This window comes from Dermochelys coriacea, chromosome 6, assembly GCF_009764565.3.
Source record: "Dermochelys coriacea isolate rDerCor1 chromosome 6, rDerCor1.pri.v4, whole genome shotgun sequence".
NCBI classification, from domain to species: domain Eukaryota; kingdom Metazoa; phylum Chordata; order Testudines; family Dermochelyidae; genus Dermochelys; species Dermochelys coriacea.
The window spans coordinates 123123224-123137259 of NC_050073.1; the positions used below are offsets into that span (position 1 = coordinate 123123224).

General features: G+C 46.0%; 1 protein-coding gene across 1 annotated transcript in view; it reads right to left on the reverse strand.

Moving 5' to 3' along the window:
• The window catches only part of ABHD12B (abhydrolase domain containing 12B), a 35030-nt gene that overhangs the window by 7191 nt on the left and 13803 nt on the right, over positions 1-14036 (reverse strand). The window contains exons 3-10 of the mRNA XM_038405019.1: positions 10850-10949; positions 9797-9916; positions 7386-7416; positions 6962-7007; positions 6743-6872; positions 4919-4959; positions 4121-4200; positions 2206-2288 (exon numbers count right to left, since the gene is read on the reverse strand). Coding sequence (XP_038260947.1) covers positions 2206-2288; positions 4121-4200; positions 4919-4959; positions 6743-6872; positions 6962-7007; positions 7386-7416; positions 9797-9916; positions 10850-10949 — 631 coding nt within the window. The remainder of the gene's footprint in view (positions 1-2205; positions 2289-4120; positions 4201-4918; positions 4960-6742; positions 6873-6961; positions 7008-7385; positions 7417-9796; positions 9917-10849; positions 10950-14036) is intronic.

A 14036-nucleotide genomic window follows, 5' to 3' on the forward strand; every position in this document is an offset into this window, starting at 1 on the left:
GACACTTCAGAAATACCCTTCCCCCCCACATTTGACAAATGCGGAAGACTAGAAGTCCTAAATACTATCCTCTTTGTAATCATTTGGAATAATAGACTTTACACGCAAATCACTGGTGATGCTGCTTGCAGCAAAAGTCAAAGTGACAGCTCTGCAGCAGTTTGGTGGAGGAGTGAGTTCCTTCCTCTTCTCAAGATAGAGAAGGTCCAGGTGCTGGATAGCTGAGCTTCCCCCTGTGATGTGTAGGGTGTGCCAGTCTTGAGATGGCCAGTTAATGCTTTGTAGCGTACTTATAAAAGGGACTCCATGGTAGGAAGAAAGCCTTAATATAGTCGCTAGTCCTAGTGCAAAATATTTCTCAGTAGATCAGTCCTCTGATTCCACCAAACACTTGACTATGGAAGCAAGGCTGAAAATATGCCTAGCCTAAATTGGTTTATTCTGATTGACTGGGACGGAAGTCATGCTTGTAGCTTCCCTACTCACCCAAACACTTGAGTGGGGAATCTCTGAATATGCAAGGCTTTCGACACACCTGTGGATCCGTTTGTCTCATTGTGAATCCTGCCCAACTCCCATAGATGGGAGTTTCTCACAAAAGCTTCTGCTTTCAAGATTTCTATTCCAAGTGTAACATAAGTTCAGGGCAGGTGCCACATGACAAACAGTTGTTTCTGGCTCAGGGGAAGTCAGTTTTCAATTGTAGGGTAAGTGCTTTAACTGGCCATCGCTACTAGTGGGACCATCCATTTGAAGTACATCAGGTTTCAGAATGCACATACAGGTGAACAGGGATGATGCTCTAAGCTAAGGCTTCAGGCTGCCTACCACCCAGCAGCTACACCTGCTTCAAAGCACACCAGGGAACAGTGTGTGCATTTTACACCCCCACTTGCCACAAACTAAGTGTAGATGTGGACAAGGCCTTAGTGTCCACCAAGGCAGTGTTGTCTCCCTATTTATATTTTTGAGATTTCCTTCACATGCAGGAGGGCTGGACAATTTTCGTAGTGGGAACGGAAATTCCAGGGCAAGGGGATGACTCTCAGGGGCATGCAACGGCAGAACAAAGCCCTGGTGCCTTATTTTATGCAGCATCTTTCATGTGCACTATAACCCTAAACAAGTTAGGGTTCCTCTATGAAATACTCATGAATTAAGCATCAGCAGAAAGAAGGCAAGGGAGAGGAGATATATTTAAGTCAGAGGGAGACACATACAGGAAGGTGGCTCCTGGCTGCAGAGAAGGCTCTAGCATCAGGTGGGACATGACTGCAGAGAGCCAGATCCCAGAGTGAGTTGCACCAAGGCCATAGAATGTTTTGTAAAAGAGGGTGTGTCCTGCTATTGCCAGCAGCCCCAAACCAAAGACTTAAGGAGAGAGACAGCAAGGGAGGAACAGCAGGGAAATGGTAAATAGCTAGAGAGGGTGGAAGAGAACTGCCCTCCTGGTTTCACTTCCTACTGCAGCCATTTACCTTGAGCGTGAAAGAACAGAGTCTCTTCTGTGTACAACTGAGCAACACAGCAAAGCAACAGAAGGCCTACCTGTCTTACACCCATCCTGCATTATCTGCCGCCCTGCAGATGTCACTTATCTAAACAGCGACATCTGCAGTCATTGTACTGACGAAAGCACACGTTTTAGGGTGCAGAAGTTTCTCAAAGCTAGGTTTCTGAGTAGCAACCATGTTAGTCTGTATTCGCAAAAAGAAAGAGTACTAGTGGCACCTTAGAGACTAACTAATTTATTTGAGCATGCACTGAATGCATCCGATGAAGCGAGTTGTAGCTTACGAAAGCTTATGCTCAAATAAATTTGTTAGTCTAAGGTGCCACTAGTACTCAAATTTATTTGAGCATAAGCTTTCGTAAGCTACAGCTCACTTCATCGGATGCATTCAGTGCATGCTCAAATAAATTTGTTAGTCTCTAAGGTGCCACTAATACTCCTTTTCTTTTTTCTCAGAAAGCTAGTTACTGATATGAGCTAATTTTGATGGAAAAAGACAGTGTTGTATGAAAGTCTAGCTTCCAAGAGGCTGAGCCTCTCAGTGCCGCCAGTCTCGGTCATTCCTCCACCGTACAGAAGATGGGTTGTAATGTAACCAGGAACAGGGCTTTGTTCACAGCAGCTAGCCAGTCCAGCAAGACGACAAGTATTCATGCTTCAAGCAGAACAGTAGGTCCAGAAACATTACTCACTTCTCATCATTATGGAAAAATATGTCACCCAACGCCATTGAGTCAAGGATTAAGTACTCAAATCCTGGGAATTTACGGTAGATCTATTAAAGAAAAAAAAAAAAAAAAAAAGGGAGAATTCAGTGCAATATTGGGCTAGATGGACCTTTGGTCTGACCCGTATGGCCGTTCTTATGTTCTAAGATTAGGGACCCTGTTGTACCTCTCAACAGTCCCTAGTTTTGCAAGGCATTCAGTTTGTCCCCCTGCATACTCCCACCCAAGGGATGGGTCCACACTTCACATACATACAGCTTTTTCATGAACAAAAAACTCACCTAAGTCTGAGCACTACCAAAGTCAAGTATTTACCCTGCTATGTAGCACTGACCATCATTTGACAAGTGCTATTTCTTCAGCACTGCTGACAGCTCTGTCAACAAGGGCTTCCCCCTCCTCACCACAACTGAGAAGGTCACTGGTTTTAAAGCCCACTATCTGGGAACAGAACATCTCTGTTCCAAGTTATGCCTAAAAACAGGAGACCAGGCATGGTGTATCCTGGTGCTGTAGATCTCGACCAAATGACATTAACATTTACCCCTCTGAAATCAACACACTAATTCATTAATAGTAAATGAGATTCTAGTAGGACCCAATTGTGCCAGGTGCTGTACACACAGAACAATTAAGGCGAAGAAATCATCCAGGATTAATATAAATCCTACGCAGAGCTGAAGTTCTAGGGCAGCATGCAGGGATTTGACACATTTCAGAGCACTTCCCAAAGTTAGGAATGAGTTATTGCCAAGTTATGGACAGGCACAGATTAAGTGATTTGCCTGTAGTTACACAGTGTGGCAGTGGGACCAGAACCCAGGTCAACTTGTGCCTGTTCCACCGAGATGCAACAATCCTTCATGCTAAGGAAAGGCAGAATTTCCATCAACAGAATATGTAAAGGGGCCTGACCATTCTAAGGTCTCCCCCCTTCATGTGCATCATCACCAGCTTTGATTAACTCCCCCTCCCTTACCTACTCTGCATGGAGAACGTTTATAAGACAACCGTTCAGGACCAGAAAGACACAAATTAGTGTCCTCCTCCCTAAGCAGCACCAAAGGCCTGGAAGTGGGGTTACCGTGTTACGTGTACCAAGAGGAGTGAGGCTGGCTCACATTCTGGGGTGAGCTTGCAGCCCAGGAAGGGGAGGATTTCCTTAAAGACTGACCCATCTCTGCACTCTAATCCCAGGCTGCTCTGGTAACTGGAGAGGACACCAGATAACTTGGACAGCTCTGGGAGCCCATCTTGGTTACAGCAGCCTCCCCAGGTTGCCCTACGGGCCCCGGCACTGGTGAGAATCTCTGCAGCACCATGGGTTGTAGTCCTACCCCTGACATGCTCCACCCACCAACACGCCCCCACCCCCAGCATGCATCCTAGGCCAGGGCTTGCAAGGCAGCCTTATGGGCTTCCATGGTCACTGCATCATGTGAACGCCTCCCCAGCCCCTTTACACCACTCCAGGCATTTTACCCCATGAGGCCAGAGCAGGGGGAGGGTCTAACTCAATCTTTTGTCCCTTGTTGATTTGCAAGCCAAGAGATATGGTGTTTGGAGGCTGTGGAATATGGTATCATCTCCAATAAGACAGCAACTTTAGTGCCCACACGAGTTCATGGTGTCCAGAGATGGATTTCATCCCAGAGATAGCCTATTACCAAGGACCTTCCCAGACAAGACTGCCATTGCATTTCCCACTGAATGCTGGTTGACAGTCAGGATCTACACCAGGTGTCAGACATCTAAATAATGCTCCCTCCCCAGTCCTGCAAAGGAGACGTAGCCAGGCTACTTAGAAAAGTCTCACTGGCAACATGCACTTGCTTTCCGCGTGCAGCTATGCTAGGATGCAGAGAGTCTGTGGCCTTACTCTGGTAATGGGGATATGAGCTGCTGCCTCCCGAATGTTGGTGAATGAGGATTCCAGAACGATCAAGTCTACCTGGATGCCTTGGAAAGTGTAAGGAGGTACGAAATGATCAGTTAGGCTATGGACCATTTGACATCCTTCTCACTGCCTCCATACCTCCCACCCGCCTTCCCCCCCCACCCGAAAACCAGGCATGGATTAGCAAGTCCAGCATATGAAAGCCAGGTGTTCTCATATGCTGAGCATCTGTATTACTCCCCTCACCCCCCCGCCCCACAGTGCAAAATTAGGAGATTAGAAACAGTCCCTTGTTCTGTCACTATTCCGAGACTGTGCCTAATGACTGATCCAAAGGTTGTTGGAATCTTTCCAGTGGCTGCAACAAACTCTGGATCAGGCTCAATCAGCTAGATATTTGGAAAATTAAGGAGGCTGGACAGCATCTTCAAGTTACTGCAATTTCTTGGTCTGCCCTGCATGGCACTTGGCAGCTGCTCTCCGATTCCTTGGCACTGTCCAACTCCCCTCCTATGTTGGAAACTCCCCTCCAGGTGCAGAGCCAGCTCCCTAGGCCACCCGCCCTGCATCCCGCAGCACCCAGAATGCCTGAAGCATAATGCACTTCAGCAATCCCCAGTTGACAGCCCTTTGGAGCTGAACCTAGCTGATGTGGTGTAGACAAGCCTTTAGGTTGCGCTAAGTTTGGCCATGGCCACAGCGAGCTGTGACTGACTCTTGCTCCTCTCAGCTCCACTCAGCTGATGGGCTAGGCCCTGCTTATAAACATTTCAGAATTACCTTTTTCTTCAAGCAGTTTCCTTGCAACATTTGTTGCTACTCTGTAAGAAAGGAGTGTTGAGTCAGTAACCATGAGGGCAGTGCATCTTAAAAGGAGATGCATCCATTAAGGCCAGAACAGACCATTAGGTTCATCTCACTTGATCCCCTGTATAATACAGCCCAATGGACTCCAATTCCTGCTTCAAAGTCCAACAGCTGTGGTTGAAATAGGATTTCTTTCAGAAAGAGATCCAATCTTGACTTGTATTCTCCATCCCTGGAAATACTTGTCACAACCCTTGGTAAATTGTTCCAATGGTTAATTACCCTCATTGTTAAGAATTTGCTCGTTATTTCTAGTCTAAATTTCTCTATCGTGTTGTATCTTTCTCTGATCGACTGGCGAGCCCTCTATCAGATTTTTGTTCCCCATGTAGCTACTTTTAGACTAATCAAGACCTTTTCTTTGTTAAGTTAAATAAATTGAGCTCCTTGAGACTATAGCTATCAGGCAGGTTTTCCCCAATCCTTTAATCATTCTTGTGGCTCTTCTCTGAACACCCTCCAATTTTTCCTCAACATCCTTCTTTAATTGTTGACACCAGAGCTGGACATTATATTCCAGCAGTGGTCACAGCAGTGCCAGATACAGAAGTAAAATAACCTCTGTCCTATTCAAGATTCCCCTGTTTATACATCAGCATTTTTGGCGGCCACTGCATTGTACTGGGAGCTCACATTCAGCTTGCATATCCACCATGACCTTCCTCTCCCCCTCCCCCCCCCCAGCCTTTCTGAGTCTCTGCTTTCCAGGATAGAGTCCCCCTGCCTAGAACTATGGCCTACATTCTTTGTTCCTAGATGGTAGGACTTCACATTTGGTTGTACTGTAACATGTTTGCTTATGGCTGCCTAGTTTACCAGGTGATCCCGATCGCTCTGTATCAGTGACCTATACTCTTCAGTATTTAGCACTCCCCCAGTCTTTGGGTCACTAGCAAGCTATGTCATTTTGTTTTCTTCCAGGTCATTGATAGAAATAAATAGGGCCAAGAACCAATCTCTGCAGAATCCCATCTTAAAAAAAAAAAAAAATTCCCACTCAAAAATAATTTCCCATTTGCTATTACATTGACATGTACCAGCTAGCCAGTTTAATCCATTTTGTATGTGCCATGTTAATTTTGTATCTTTCTAGTTTCTTAAAGAAGATGTCATATGGTACCAAATCAAATGCCTCACAAAAGTTTAAGTATCCTAGCATCATTACCTTTGACAACTACATTTGCGCGAAATAGTTTGCAGAAATCTATTTGCCCTAACCCCATGTTTATTGGCATTAATTATTTTACCTTCTTTAATTCTTTATTAACAGAATCCCATATGAGCCATTCCACACATTTTGCCCAGGACTGAAGTCAAGCTGACAGGCCTATTGTTACCCAGATCATCCAGTTTACTCCTTAAAATGTTGGCACAACTTAAGCATTCTTCCAGTCCTCTGGACCAGGACATTACTACTCCGTTAGACAGTCTATGGAGTTCAGTGCCTTAGAAGTCACTGAAAAAGTGTGACTAGAAAGACATTTTCCTACTATAAACAAGGCCTAATAGAAGAAATAGGGGATTGAACAGGATTTTTCTTTATTAAAAAGGAAGTTTTAGCAGTAGCAGAGATCAGAGGAGAGATAGGATTACACGGGCATTACATGTTTGCAATTAAAACCCACCCTGGTATTTTAGGTTATACAGCAACTACACATTTGTCCAGCAACACAAGGGATGCTTCACTACAATCCCTGGACTCCACATCCCTTGGCCAGTCTCCGGTATCACACTTACCCACTACCCAAGGAGTGTCCCCAGAAGAGCACTGTGCTATTTCCACTCCGGGCTTTTACCCAGTCATAGAGGTACATGACGTCTGTAGTAAATCCAGTCTCACTTGGATAGCCACTAGAGTCCCCATACCCTGGGAGGCAGCAGATTAGAGGGTTAAAACATGAAGAAAAAAATAAATGTAGAGACAGCTTCATTTGGTGTTTGTTTTGTTAAGTTTACCTCTGTAGTCAAGAGCCAGTATATGGAAGCCTGCACCACTCATCACCTGTTCAAGAAATCAAGCAATGTTACACTTCAAATGACAGACTAGGGCAGCCAATGTATTTATTGTTCAAAACTCAGAGCTACTGTATGGGGCTTGAAGAACCATCCTACGGTGGTGCATCCCCAATCCATGGAAAGAAAGAATTGGTATCCACTAGATTCTACTTGCCCTACTCCTAGCCATCACTCAGATGTGTACAATTGGCTTGCTTGTGTAAAAAAAGTAAGCAAGATTTGGCCCCATCAAATCTTAGTTGGTGACATACACTACCCTGGGATGCGAGATAACAAGCAGCGTTCTGGGATACCATCTAAGCGAGTACACCCCACACACTGGGCTGTGGGAGTCTCAATACCCACTCGTATCGGTCTGACCTACCTTCATCAAGGAAACTCGGTGCCCTGAAGCCCTGTAGGAGAGTTTAAAAAAAAAAAAAAAAAAAAAAAAGCTTTAACAAGGATTCACTGATTCTAAGAACAAGTCCTGTTTACCAGGGGCACCCAGATGATAGGCAAAAGGAGGAAAAGAAGATTCTTTAAAGACAACATGAAGCTGAAGTGCTCTTAAGCATTTTTAAAATTGATTAGTCTGTGCACCATGGCCTTGCACGAGAGGACAGTTTTAAAATTGGAGCATCATGTAGGAACCAACAGTTTGCAGCTAGCCCCTTCAACAGATCAGTTGGCCTCGACTTTCATTGCCTCAGCCTCAGGATGTTTTATTCACCTTCAATTAGACCCAGAATGGGTGTACTGGCCTCAAGAGTACGACACGTGCAACCTTAACAAACAGATGAGTTTAGAACAAACTTAACATTTCTCCAATATTTCAAGTGCAAGTTATTTTGTAGCAGAATTTTTTCATATTGATTAACAGTCAAAAGTTTGGGTTGTTTTCTTTGGGCTTTTTTGTTTGGTTGTTTTTTTTTGGGGGGGGGGGGGAAGGGTTGAGACAGCCACAACAAGATTTGGGAGTAAAGACATAGTTTTACCAAGCAACAGGAAGCTAATAAACTGACTAATATTTTAGCACCCAAGATGCTATAAAAATTGATCACTAAAAAAAGACTTAAAGTGAGCCAGCAAGATGGAAGCCCAGCACTCTATTTCAGTGCATGAGCACCAACTTTGGAGCAACAGATGTATGGCCAAAGTCCACAGTTGCTGAAATACCAGAAAGAAACAAAAAGGAGGCTCTGGCTATTTCATGTTTAAAACAGGTCTGCCTCAAGGGAGAGGCAATTTAGATCAATAACTTTTCAGACTCAGCCAAATAAAGAGCATCGTTTAAAAGAAATCCAGCACAGTACGCCAGGGGTGGCCAACCTGAGCCTGAGAAGGAGCCAGAATTTACCGATGTACATGGCAAAAGAGCCCCAGTAATAAGACAGCAGCCCCCAATCAGCCCCCCTGCTCCCAGCGCCTCCCGCCCACCAGCAGCCCCACCGCCTCCCGCCCGATCAGCTGTTTCGTGGCATGCAGGAGTCGCGGGGGGAGGGGGGGAAGGGTGGAGTGGGGGCAGGGCCTGTGGCAGAGCCAAGGGTTGAGCAGTGAGCACCCCCCCCCGGCACATTGGAAAGTTGGTGCCTGTAGCTCCAGCCCTGGAGTCGGTGCCTAGACAAGGAGCCGCAAATTAAAACTTCCGAAGAGCCCCATGTGGCTCTGGAGACACAGGTTGGCCACCCCTGCAGTATTCACTTTACAGCCATTCCAAGGGGCTAGGAGGATGGCTCCTCAAGGCTGGCTATGATGGGGCTAACAGAACATTTAGGCAGCATTTCACAAGGTGGGGCAAATTCTGACCTGACTCTCCATGAAATCAGTAGGTTCTACAGGTCCAGTCAGGGCAGGACTTGGTTGGGAAGGAGGCTCCAGGCATAGAGGGAAGCATGAAAGGAGAAGGCACAAGACGGACTTAGGTGAAGGACAAAAATGAGCAAATTTGGACTGAGCAAAGTGGTGGGGAGGGGAGAATGAAAGGCGACAGGAGGAAAGAGACAGGAAGGAGCCAAGTTGCAGCAGGCTGTGAAGGTGATAATGGGGAGCCTGACAAATCTGGAAGGACCAGGGAGTCAAGTGAAGGGATTTTAGGAAAGGCTGGACTTTGTCATAGCATCAGGCCAGGCAGAGGATCACTACAGTAGTATTTTGGAAAGCTTGGCAGGAAGGCCAGAAGGAGACGTGGACAGGAGTCAAGGCAAGAGACAATCAAGGCCTGGAATAGAGCTCTGCAGTGGAAACGGGAGAGGCCATGCAGACAGAACTGGCAGGCTTGAGCGTGTGATGTGGGGAGTAGATGCAGAGGTGAATCAAAGAGGGAGGATGGAGGAGTTGTGCATAGTAATGGAGAAAGGACAGGCAGACACTTCAGTAGGATGTGCTGAATTGACAGGATTCTCTTTATAGGAAAGAGTTAACTGTTCTTAAGCCTTTCTATTGTGGAAGCTGCACTGGGCTAGATATTCTACAAACAGCTCCTGCCCCCAAGGGCTTACAACCTAGTAGGCATAAGAGGTGGTTGAGACACAAGCTGGGGAGGAGTGGGTACCAAACAGTATTATTAGCTACATCATAAAACCATCAAAGCCAGGAACAAGTCTGCCATCTCTCCATAAGAAAGGTCACTGTCAGCAGAGCTTGGGGGAAGGGGGGGGGGGGATGACTTCGAGTTTACAGCCAAACTATTTCTGTCTCCAGCTGGCAACAACAGATGTGACTGACATAAGCAACACAATATACCCAACATAATGTAGAACAACCTACAAATATAGCATTATTCATGTTAATCACCTGTTACCTCCATTGCCATGGAGATAAATTATAACGGGATTATTGTCTGCAAGACTTTCTTCATACCAGCTGTGGTCCTTCCCTTGAGCTTCTATCCCCCTGCTGCCAGGCAAAACATGCCTAAAGAACCAAGAGTGTGTAATTAACAAGCCTGCTCAAGTGCATCTGGATATTCCATTACTGATCAGAGGAGACATGCTACTGTTTCAGGGATCAGACACTGGAAGACTGAACTACTGTATTTAGTTAATGGTCTTCAAAAACCAGGCAGGCACAGCCTCTTTCGTTAGGTAGAGTCCAGCCATTTCTCTGTCCACTACTCTACATGGAATACCCTTTGCAAAGGAAAAACTGAGACCAAATACTGTTTTTAATTCAGCAGAATATAATGCAGCATCATTTCTCTATTTTAATAATAGCTACATATTCTCGTCACAGTCCAGTAGCCAGGATCAGATCCATTGTGACGGATGAAGGGCTTTAGACACATCTGCTAGTAGACAGTATACAGGAATAATGGGGAAAAATACTCAACATCCAATGGAGGGAGCAATGCACATGCTGCTCTGCAGCACACCATTGCTAGCTGACCTAGCTTGACATTCAAGGCCGATTTTCACTACTGTGTCCATGGACTTTGTACCTTCACTGCTGCACCTTGGTGTGCATGGGCAGGTGGTGAAATAGCAGGCTGTGTGTGCCTGCACAGATCTGGTCAAAGAAGAGTCAAGCCCTTTGCATCCAGATTCAGTTGCGGTTTTTATTGTTCACTACTACAAAGGAAGGTCTGGAGACATGCAAGCTCTTACTTTGCTTCGTCACTAAAATGTACAGCTTTATGCAGAATGTAAGAATAAGTTTTAGCTGGAGAATCTAAAAAGTTTTAGTGACAGATTTTTACATTGCATGCCACATGGTATCCAGGTGTCAACTACTAATATAATTTGAGGTTTGAAATTCTTAGACATTAGACCTCTGCTGGGTATATTAGAGTTCAAATACTTTTCTTTTGCCAGTCCATGAGAATCTGAATAGATCTGGTTGTCTACTTACCAGACGCCGATGGTGACCTCTGGTTCGGTTGTGAGATAGAAGTTTACAGTATGGTTCAGCAGCAATTCAGGCTTCCCAAAGTCCACAAAGGGAAATGCCACTGAGAAAGACAAGTCACAAAATGCTAAGTGGCAAGTTCTCCCCTTACAGTGCAGTAATCGTCCTATTGATAGCTAGTCAGGATTAGTTCACGTCCAGAGTCACAAACTGAGCAGAGTCTCACTGGATTCCTAGGAAGAGGTTTCATGTTATTGCGAAAAACCCAATTCCTCACCTACCACGGGTGGAATCTTCTGCACTCAGCTAACTCCTCCCCCTGATGTCAAAGGGCTTTTCACCTTTGGCTTCAATTAGAGCCTAGGCAGACCAGTGTCAAGCAGTTCTGAAATCTTTCCCCTTCAAGTGTCTATTATACATAACACTTCCACATAGAGAAGTGATTGTACATATTTATACTACCTCTGCTAGGCAGCCTACACACCTTCTCGGAACGAGGAAAACCACGGTCGTGAACAAGATCCTTGGCAGGAAAGTGTTTCTCTTATTGTCAGCTCACAGTAATGGACCAAAAGTACCAATCCCCAAGCCAACATGAAACTGAACATTAACTAGCCAGATAGGTACAGGATGATGAATCCTTCACACAGAAGATGACAGGAGGAAAGTGACTAGAACAGATTCCCTTAATAGGCATCCTGGCATCACAACACTGGAGTCCTGATTCTCCTCCCAGCCAAGTCTTTCTATTGACTTTATGGGACCTGGACCAGGCTCCAGGAGATTCAGCATCTGGTTCCAGTTTTGCCATCGATTCTTTGTGTGGTCCTAAGACCACTTACTCACCTGTGCCTCAGTTTCCCCAAATCTAAGATGGATATAAATACTTACCTACCTTCATGGGGATACTTGAAGATTATAGAATGTTTGTAAGCCACTTTGAATATAGGTGCTGGAGCACCCACAGGGAAAAAATTAGTGGGTGCTTTGCACCCACTGGCAGCCAAGCTCCTCCTGCCCCCACTTTGCCTCCTCCTCCCCAGAGCATGCCGCATCCCCGCTCCTCCGCCTACCTCCCAGCACTTGCTGCCACCAAACAGCTGTTTGGCAGCGTTAGCAAGCTCCAGGACGGAGGGGGAGGAGCGGGAACATGGTGTACTCAGGGGAGGAGGCAGAGAAAAGGTGGGAATTTGGGGAAGGAGTTGGAATAGGAGCAGGGAGGGGGGTGAAGTTGGGGTGGGAACTTTGGGGAAGGGGTTGGAAGGGGCAGGCCCTCATGGAAGGGGTGGAGTGGGGGCAGGGCCAAGAGCAGAGGCAGGGGTCGAGCACCCATGGGAAAGAGGGGAAGTCAGCACCTATGCCTTTGAAGGTGTAAGACCAAATTCAGATCTCATGCAAATGTGTAAAACTCCCCTTACATCAGTGGAATTGAACCCACTTACAGCAGGTACTGGAGTACAATATTATCTCAGAGGGTTAATATTGTTCTTTGCATATTCTCATGGATTTCTGGGCTTTCACTACACCAGAAACAGTGAGGACTTTACTGTAAAGAAATTGAATTCTTCACCAGGCCTTGCTGTTCCTCTTGCTACATGACAGCATATTAATGCAAAATAATTGCAAAATGATGGTACATTGTTTATTTGTGCTATTAGACTCATAGAAGATTAGGGTTGGAAGGGACCTCAGGAGGTATCTAGTCCAACCCCCTGCTCAAAGCAGAGCAAACTAAATCATCCCAGCCAAGGCTTTGTCAAGCCAGGCCTTAAAAACCTTTAAGGATGGAGATTCCACCACGCTCCTAGTGAAATAGTGTTTCCTAATATCCAATCTAGACCTCCCCCACTGCAACTTGAGACCATTACTCCTTGTTCTGTCATCTGCCACCACTGAGAACAGCCAACCCCCACTTCAGGTAGTTGAAGGCTGCTATCAAATCCCCCCCCCCCTCACTCTTCTCTTCTGCAGACTAAACAAGCCCAGTTCCCTCAGCCTCTTCTTGCAAGTCATGTGCCCCAGCCCCCTAATCATTTTCATTGCCCTCCACTGGACTCTCTCCAAATTTGTCCACATCCTTTCTGTAGTGGGGGCCCAAAACTAGACGCAATACTCCAGAGGTGGCCTCACCAGTGCCGAATAATCACTTCCCTCAATCTGCTGGCAGTGCTCTACTAATGCAGCCCAATATGCTGTTAGCCTTCTTTGCAACAAAGGGCACACTGTTGACTCATATCCAGTTTCTCATCCACTGTGATCCCCACGTCTTTTCCTGCAGAACTGCCGCTTAGCCAGTCAGTCCCCAGCCTGTAGCAATGCATGGGATTCTTCCAGACACACTTACACCTGTGGGAATTCTGTACCACTGCACATGCTCAGAATTCATGTTGCCTGCAGATTCCCCCCCCCCCCTGCAGAAAATACTTTGTCAGAGAGGCACTGCAGTTATGCCTTTTGGCCACCAGGAGCTGCTGTGGCACCACGACAGCAGATCTCTCCATTGGCTGCGACAGTGAGCTAAGAGGCAGCATTCCTTACAGTGCCCTGCCCGAGGGACCAGGTGAAGAGACATATAGGGCGGGGAGGAAGGAGAAGAGAAGACAGAATGAGGCACATAGGACTGCGGGGGGGGGGAGGGTGTCACAGACTGGGTTCAGAAGGATGGGAATGGGGTTGCCTGACCGAATGGGAGAGGCTAAGGGCAGCCACGGTCTGCATGGGGGAGGCTCCCCAAAATTAAAAAAAAAAAATCTACGGAAAAAACAAAACACAGTTCCATAGGTCTCCCACTCATAACCAGCCACCCTCCAGGTTCACTCCCAGGCTTCTTCCCAGCAATTACTTCCCCCCCCTCAGCTCCTCTGTTACCCCCGATTTCCCCCCCCCCCCAAGCCTTTGCTCTGCTTCTGTGCAGCAAATACAGCTCTGTATTGTAGTGTAAAGGAATTACTCAAAGTTCTGTATTAATATGTCTAGTAAGGATCTATTTGTCAAAAAACATGTTTTGTTGTCTGTATTGTTACAAACTTGCTGACTGGTATTTTGAAGTAAATTACCAAAATAATTGAAACTGACGTGATTATATGGTGTTATTTTGACAAAAAATATGCAGAATTTTAAAAAATAGTGTGCAGAATTTAATATTTTAGTGCAGAATTCCCCCAGGAGTAACAAATGTAATGCCACCAGG